At 32.9% G+C, this 9,241-nt stretch overlaps 1 protein-coding gene across 1 annotated transcript; it reads right to left on the bottom strand.

Moving 5' to 3' along the window:
• Positions 1-7,026: 7,026 nt before the first annotated feature.
• LOC117924041 (stilbene synthase 2-like) lies at positions 7,027-8,954 on the bottom strand. Its single transcript, XM_034842590.1, has 2 exons — positions 8,697-8,954; positions 7,027-8,305 (listed from the first exon to the last, which is right to left on the bottom strand). The coding sequence occupies exons 1-2, from the start codon at positions 8,872-8,874 to the stop codon at positions 7,305-7,307; spliced, it is 1,179 nt and encodes a 392-aa protein (XP_034698481.1). The 5' UTR covers positions 8,875-8,954; the 3' UTR covers positions 7,027-7,304.
• Between the last annotated feature and the right edge of the window lie 287 nt (positions 8,955-9,241).

Raw genomic sequence — 9,241 nt, 5'->3', positions numbered from 1 at the left:
AATTTGTGCTTTTATTTTGATTTCTCCTTTTATAACGAAAATTGAATTTAATTTGTAAATGGTTGGATTCATATATTTTTTCTGTTTTTAAATTTCACAATAGTCTTTTTGAGACTATGAGAAGCGTAAAACAAAACTAATAAAATATATTTATTTTGAAATTTAAAAATATTTATTTTTTAAATAGAAAGAAAAATAAAATAAAATAAAATTTCATCCAAATGACATACGGTGTCCAAGTTCAACGAGTGTAGGTTGGTGAAAGTTTCCTAAATTAAATAATTCGTAGATTTTTTTTCTTTTCAATTTTGGTTGGTTCCCACATAGATGTGAAGTTGCCTCTATGGAGTGGAGCCTCTGAGGTTGGTTGGTGAAGAGTTCATGTTACCAAATATTTTCAAAGTCGAACCAGTTATTAAATAAATTAGATCAATGATTGAATTACATAGAATAATGATGTGAACATGACATGATAAATATGTAATTTACATATAATAAAAATTAAAAATATACAAATAATTAAAATTATTTCATCTTTTTATAGTTAAAATTTAGCATATTATATCATAATTAGGATAAACAATGAAATGTAAAAATATGAATGTTTCTAATTCTATTACATAATATAAATGTATCATTTAAAAATATATGCAATGGTAAAATAAAACTTTGTTAATATTTAGCTTGATTAACATTTCAATAGTCATACATTATACCATTCTATTATCTTAAAAACTGCTTCTTCTTTTTTCTTTCTTTACCAGTATTATTTTTATGTACATTATACTAATGATTACTATTGTTACTATTTTAAAAATAAAAAGCAGGAACCATATTTAAAACACATAGAAACGTTAAGACCACTTAACAACCAAAATGTGAACCCAAGTTTTGTGTATTTAAAATAGAAAAATAAAAATAAAAATTATTGTTGCAAAACCAGAATAAATGCAAATAAAAGTAGAGACAAATATATATTACTTTAATAATATATAATGGGGAGAAAGAAATTAGAGAAGAAAAGTAGGAGAGATGAGAGAATGAAAAACAGAGAGAATGAGAGACTGCTTCTTTTCTTAGGATGCTCCTTGCATGGGGGATGGGAAACCTTTCTATAGACTTTCTAAATGGCTTCCATTAATATTGAATTAATGGAAGTCATAAATAATGTTTAATTAACATTTATTATAATGATGTGGTGGCATTCACTACTTCATTTATAACAATTATTTTAAACATTTTTTCAGGAATTCAAAATTTCCTCGTTAAGATATATTATTATTATATTTTTAATAGCAAATTAATTAATAATTACAAATAATTTAATATAAATGTATGTTGTAAAATAAATGAATTTGATTTTTAAAATTTATTTTATTTTTATAAATAAAAACAATGTAATTCAAATGTTTAAAGTGAATTAAACATATATGTAGACCCTCAATTTTGTCCCTTTAGCACATGTCTTTAAGTTCACTTCTAGTGTTGCATAGTAGTTCCTTGGTGGTCCATTGTTACTCATACTACTTACCTTTTTTTGAGCCACCTTGGAGACTCTGATCGAGAGATTTATCTAACCCCATTGTGACCCTTGGCAACCTTAATTTGCACTTTCGGTTAAACTCATCTAGATTCACCTAGGCCCACTTAGATTCACCTAGGCACCTTCCAGCTTGCACACATTCACCCTAGGTCACTTAGGCACTTTTTTCGTAATAGGTCATTTTGGACATTTGTTTGGACTTGATTTCGATTCTTGATTGCATCCGTTTTTCATTGTTTTCTATTGCATTATTTTTATTTTCAAATTCTAATTGCTCATGTGATATTTATTTATTCATTTATTTACTTATTCTTTTGTTCGGTTATTCATTCATTCATTTATTTATTTTTTAGGAAATTGCTTGAGATTTTGAATCTAATCTGTTAAGTTACATGGAATAATATTCCTTTTTCTATTTAACTAAATATGTGATTGATATTCTTTTTTTTTTTTCCCCTCATTGCATCATTTGAGATTTTATTTATTTATTTATTTTATATTATTATGAAATTTCTAATTTTTATTTTTTGTATTTATCTTTGTATAATTTTGGTGGAGATACTTGGGATCCGTTAATGGAGAAATTTTGGGAAGGTTGCAACCGACTCATCTTTACATAGAGACTTGGTGCACGCTGAATTTTGGTGAAGCAAAGCACACTAACTTGTCTTCAGACGACTGCAAGGGGATGCATGAGATGCATGTGAAGACGTTTTCATGGCAATTTTTGGTAGAAAATCACGGGTATGAAGAGTAGAGGGCTATGGAAGACATGAACAACTCAGTGTCCCGTGAGCTTGGGGCTTTAGAAGTTATGAATAGCTCAAAGTTGTGGATGATATGAACATTTCTTTGTCGTAAGTCAAAGGCTCTAGTTACTATGAACAACTCAGGGCTGTGGATGACATGAACGACTCTGGGTCGTGACCTTAGGGCTCTAGATTCTATGAACAACTTAGGGTTGTGGTTGACTTCAACGACTTTAGGTCGTGAGCTCAAGGCTATTAAAATGAACAACTCAGGATTCTGGATGACATGAACGATTTTGGTTGTGATCTCATAGGTCTAAATCTATGAAAAGATTTGAGCAGTAGAGCACATGAATGACTCCATGTCATGAGCTCAGGTCTCTGAATTTTATGAATAGCTTAGAATCGTGAATGATATAAATGACTTGAGGTCATTAGCTTAGGGCTCTAGATGAAATGAACAGCTCAGGACTTTGGTTGACATCTACGACTCTGAGTCATGAGCTTAAGGCTCTAAATGTTATGAACAACTTAGGGCGGTGGAGGACATGAATGTCTGCATGTTATGAGCTCAAGTCTCTAAATGCTACAAAAAACATAAGGAAGTGTAGGATATGAACCACTTCACCTTGTGAGCTTAGGTCTCCAAATTCTATGAACAACTCAAGTTCGTGGATAATATAAACGACTTGGGGTTATGAGCTCAAGACTCTAAATGCAATGAACAACTTAGGGTTGTGGTTAACATGAACAACTACAGGTCATGAGCTTAGGGCTCTAGATGTTATGAACAACTCAGGGTTGTGGAAGACATGAACTACTCTGGGTCGTGAGCTCCAGGCTCTAGATGCTATGAAAAACTCAGGGCTATGGATGACAATAACTAATTCGAGTCAGGAGTTCAGGGCTTTTGATGTTATGAACGGGCTCAATGTCATGTATGATATAAATGTCTTTGGGTCATGAGATAAAAGGCTATGGTTGATGTGAATGACTTTGGTTGTGAAACCCATGGCTCTAGATTCTATAAAGAGCTTAGGATTATGGATGACATGTGCTACTCTAAGTCGTGAGCTCAGGGCTCTGGATCATATGAACAACTCAGGGTTTTGGATGATATGAATGACTTGGGATCCCGAATGCAAACATAAGATTTTTATAATGGTTTGGCGCAACTTGGCCTACGTCCACTCTCCTCTAGCTTCAATCCCAAGCTTGAGGTTTCACTAATTCAAGGCTTCCAACCCAAGCCTTCAAGCAATGCAATTGGATTATGGTTCCAATCAACCCTCTTGGACTTTTGGCTCCAAGCACCCTTTACAATCCTCAAGAGATACCTCACTCTTGAACAACCCCTAAAGTGATACCTCACACTTGAGAATCCTTGAGTGATACCTCACACTTAGACTTTTCTTCTCAAAGATTTACAAATAAGGATAAAAAATAATCTCACAAAATCCTAGTACAAAACTTTAGGCTCAAATGATAAGAGATAAACTAGGATTGAAAAGTACGTTAATGATATGCAAGTTTCATAATAATGATGCACTCAAAAACACTCTCCCAAGGCTTAATTATATTCAAGAAAGGTTTTGGAAGGTTAAGCTCTTAAAACAATGAAGACTAGAGTTTTTTTATAGAAGAAAAATGTTAAACTAGTTGTTAGGGGCTCGTTCGGTTGAGCTCCAATTCGATCGGTTCATTAGCCGTTGACATTTAATGCATGGCAGGTGACCAATCGACCTCAACCGTCCCTTGACCACCCCTCGATTGGTACTCAACCAAATGAGGTTTAGCCTCGACCGGTTGAAAAAGCATTCTGGAATATAGAGAAGGTTTTTGCACAATTCGATCGATTGAACTGAATAGGTCAATCGGTTCTTTAACCGGTTAAGCCATTTTTGGCTCAACAACCATTTTTTTCAACTTAAAACCTTTTAAACAAGTTTAGAAAACATTTGACACAAAGCTCTAGTTGAAAACATGAAATCATCCAATTTTAAAATATTTTATCTAATAAGGTAAAAGTTATCAAATTTTGAAGATTACCTCTACCATCTTTGAGTTCCAAATCCTCTTAGAGTGTGATCAATTGACATATTATCTAAGCTCACCAAAAACTAATGTCAAATTCCACTCAAGGAATTATGATGACCATGGTTGACCTAAACACACATCCTTAAGATCACCCAAGGGAACACACCATGTCAATCCCATTAAATATCATGGTGCTTATATTGAGAATACCTATTGTTAGTAGTTTTCATCAACAGTGGTCCAATCCATAAGGAATATATGATCACTTTAAGATCTTACCCATAGGTTAAAGTCACTACTAACTTCTGCTCAAGTTCAATATTCTTTCAAGGTTGAAAGACAATACAATAACGTAGCTTAGTGAAGTCATGACAACTTGATAAACTTACATTATGGTTCACTATAGGTCCTGTCCAATATGTAACCATACACTTTAGTGTACTCATCATGGGAAACCCGTCCCGATGGCCAAGACTAACCATCCCTCCAATTAAGAAGTCTAATATATTGTCTAAGTTCATAAACCAGTTGTGAACAACCCATCTACTTGTAAGGAATCCATGACTTGGATCTTCCATACAACTCATAATGCAGAGATGTAGGTCTAAATGCTCATAAGGTATAATGCATGGACTATTGATTGATTAAAGTGAAATTGGAACTTTATTGAATGAATAATAAACCCCAAATTTGTTAAGGACTATATCTTAATAGTAAGGAAAAATATGAGACACCATAGAGAGCCAAATCTATTAGTTTAAGGTGTAGATATAACAAACAAGAAAGTATGAGATATTGTGGGGTTTAATAATGGTATTTTTTCTGTTTACTATAATAATTTCTATGGTATAGTTAAATGATTCTTTCTAATCCGTGAATGTAGGTATGGTTAGCAAAAATGAATAAATCAAGGTTTTGGAACCTAAGCATTCTTAGATTGCAATAGAGATTTATATTCTGTGTCAATAATAATTTTTTTTTTTGGTAAATAATACTCTTAGTACAATCATATTAAAATATTTTTTTTAAAAAATTGTTGTAGGGATGAACATAAAGTATAAAAATAATTGAGTTTAAATATGATAGTTTTGATTACTAAATCTTTGAAAATATTTCTTTGTGGTGAAATTAATTTTCTTAAAATTGTTTTTACGAAAAAAGGAAGTTCACTTTAATTAATGTTTCATCAGATCCATCTTTTATATATTTACTGCATGTTTTCTATAAATAAATTTATTTTTTAAAATTAATATATTTTAAAAAACATTGAAATATTGTGAATCATCTGAAATAAAATTATCAATTTTTTTGCGTAACTTTGTGTGTGATACTTAAATTATTCGTTATCGTATAACAGTTGATGTAAAAATTTTAAATTAATCAATTTATACTATAAAAAAAAATTTAGATTAAATATTTTTAATAACTATTTAGTGTTCGGAGCAATTCGTGTTTCTTGTTTTTAAAATAGAAAAAGCTAGTAACTCTGACATAAAATGTAAGAGCTTTCTAAGTCTTACAATAAAAATATAATATTTTTAAAAAATTGTTTAGAAGTATATATTTTTCTAACAAAAAAAAAATTATACATTTTATATAAAAGTTATTATCATTTTCCATTTTTAAAAGTAGTTAACACTAAGTATATAGAAACAAGCACTAAATTTTTGCATTAATTCTTTCATTGTGATGAAATGGATTTTTTTTTAAAGAATAATTAATTTCGAAAAATAAATTCGCCCTCAATCATGATTCATCAAAATTCATTTTTTATGTAGTTGTTGCACTTTATTTGTAAATAATTTGGAATTAAAAATATGTTATGCTTCTTAAAACCCTTTATTAAATGCTTCTTCATGTACGGTCCCATAGTTGCAAGTAGAGAAGGACTCAGGTATTATACTACAACAACCTAACTTCATTATCTTCAATATTCTTGGATTGTCTCTTAGCAATAGCAAGATAATGTAGAGTGCCAAGGCTTTGCACTAGAAGTAGAATCAGAGAGTAGCATAGAAGAAGCTTTGTAGAGTCTAATTTATTGGAGACTGGGGGTGGAAAAGAAGGCCTTCAACTATAAAAAAATTAAAGGCAATTTAGTTTGTAATTTCATTGTCTTTTATACCTTTTCTTGTATTTGTTGTTGAATGATAAATATATTAAACAAGTACATATGATAAATGTGTAATAAGTATATTAAAAAAACCATAACTAAAAATAATTTTTCAATAATAAATTTGATTAAGAATAGTAATTAATACATACTCAAATCCAAGTTCCTAGCAACGGAATATATCATATGTATTGAGGGTAAAGAGCTTTTCACAAAAAGGAGAAAAAAAGAAGTTTAAGGAGTAGTTAAGGAATTAATAAAGTAAAAATATTTTAAAATCCCTATCTTGTTGAATTATTGAAGATCACCTAATTAATTAGGCAACCTATTTATGAGGATAACTATCTTCTATACCTTTTCAGATGGTACAAGAATTTATCCACATACGGAGGAGTAGTTAAGTAATTGATAAAGCTAAAGTCTTTTGAATCAAATGTTGCGGAATTGTGGAAGTTAACTAATCAACCGCCCTGTTTACTCTTTTCAAATTGTTGCATTACTTTTGGCATCCACATGGCTTTGCTTCTGTCACACAAATGCAGCTATCATGCAGCAGACTTCTTAGTTACAAAGGGAAAAGGCAATTTGTTATTTTATTCTTTTCTTTGTATTACTCTCAACAATCTTTAAAAGAACACGGTGGATGTTTATACAACTTTTGAGGGAATTTCATCTAGATAACGAAACTGTAAGAACTTGATGTCTCATCCCTTTTAACTTGAGGTTACTAATGAAGCCCTCCAACAAGCTCTAATTTGAACCACAAACATCAATTTTAATAAAGAATAAAAGATGTTACAAATAAAAGACATATGTCTTTATTAACTCCTATTTGATTTAATTTGAAATTGTCTCCTTTCACTCAATTTGTAGCCCCAACAACGCTATGCAGCACAACAGTTTCAATGGTCAAACCTGGCCCAAAACCAAATAAAACACCCCAGTCCAATCCTTCACCTGTGGTGGTCCTTTCTTCCTTAAGTGATTTCTTTCTCATCTCATCCAAAATAAACAACACACATGCACTTGACATATTACCGTACTCACTTAAGATGTGTCTTGTTGCTTCAAGTTTCTTCTTCTCCAAATTGAGTTTTGCTTCGACTGCATCCAGAATGGCCGGGCCACCTGGATGAGCGATCCAAAACAAGGAGTTCCAATCACTAATACCAAGTGGGCCGAAAGCTTGAGTCAAGCACTTCTCTATATTCTCAGAAATCAGAGTAGGCACATTAGGCCACAAATGAAAGGTTAGACCCACTTCACGTAAGTTGCCAGCAATAGCACCTTGTGTATTAGGAATGAATGTTTGGGCCGCTGAAACAAGTTGGAAGAGTGGTCGTTCAATGGAGGTATCTAGATCTGATCCAACAATTACAGCTGCTGACCCATCACCAAAAAGGGTTTGACCCACTAAAGAGTCTAAATGGGTTTCAGAAGGCCCACGAAAAGTAACAACCGTGATTTCAGAGCATACCACAAGAACTCGTGCTCCTACATTATTCTCTGCGAGATCCTTAGCAGTTCGGAGAACAGTCCCACCTGCATAGCAGCCTTGATGATACAACATCACTCTTCTAACTGATGTTTCGAGGCCTAGAAGATTGGCTAGTTTATAGTCAGCACCGGGCATTTCTACTCCCGAAGTTGTACAAAATACAAGGTGAGTGATCTTGGACTTAGGTTGGCCCCACTCTTTAAGAGCCTTCAATGCGGCCTCCTTACCAAGCTTAGGTACCTCAGCAGTGATAATTTCTTGGCGTATGTTGAGCGATGGAGCCATGTAAGCACCCATATTTGGGTGCTCTTCAAGCATTTCTTCAGTCAAATGAATGTATCGCTTTTTGATCATTGATTTCTCACCTATATATAAGTTAAAGGAATTTAATATATTAGCTAATGGACTAGCAAAGCAAAATTCATTCAGTAATAATGGGCAGCTTAATTCATTATCACTCAAGATGATCAACATAAATATAAAACAGATTATTACTTATTATTACAATAACTATATGTGTTCCTAGGCAGGGCAATTAATTTATATACGATTGGAAAGAGCAGCGCTACTACGAAATAATAAACCAATGTATAGCGCCTCATTTTTCACAGATTTAATAAGTTTACAGAAAAGCAACACACAGGAAGCTTGAAGAAAACTTGGCAATTCTTGCAGGGGAATCTTAAAGCATTATGATAATTATACATATATGTATGTAATGGATGTTCCAATTGATGCATGAATATATATACTTACATATGCGGTTGAACTTCTTCTTCAAGTCGGTCATGTGCTCGCTTTTAGTGACCCGGAAATAGTAATCAGCGTACTCGGACTGGTAGACACAGTTGTCTGGAGTAGCAGTGCCAATGGCTAGAATGGTGGCCGGCCCCTTGGCACGTTGAGCGTTTCTAATGTCCTCCACAGATGCCATTGATGACTAGTAAAATCCTCCACAGAGCTTCAAAGAGATAGAAGAAAAGAGAAGAGTATGCGGACAAGTCCTGCACAGAAGCTGGGTTGCCAAAGTAGCGTGTGAGTGTTGGATATTTATAAGTAATAGAAATGCTGTGTCCACGTCTCACCCACTTGTAGCTGGTGGTGGGGTCTTGTTCAATGCTTCCGTGCTGATTTGAGTCACGTGGAGGGGATTACTGAGAAAGTAGTCAATTTTGTATGACATCAGCCCTTCAGCCTTCAGCCTCCATCCTCCAGCCTCCATTTAAATCTCTTCCGCCGTCTCATTTGACCATATTTTTTTATTGGCTGAAGCATTTTTCAATTTATGTTTTTATTTTTCA

This window comes from Vitis riparia, chromosome 10 (genome assembly GCF_004353265.1).
Source record: "Vitis riparia cultivar Riparia Gloire de Montpellier isolate 1030 chromosome 10, EGFV_Vit.rip_1.0, whole genome shotgun sequence".
NCBI lineage: Eukaryota > Viridiplantae > Streptophyta > Magnoliopsida > Vitales > Vitaceae > Vitis > Vitis riparia.
Note: the sequence above shows the minus strand (reverse complement) of the source record. Positions and strands in the feature narration are given on the sequence as shown.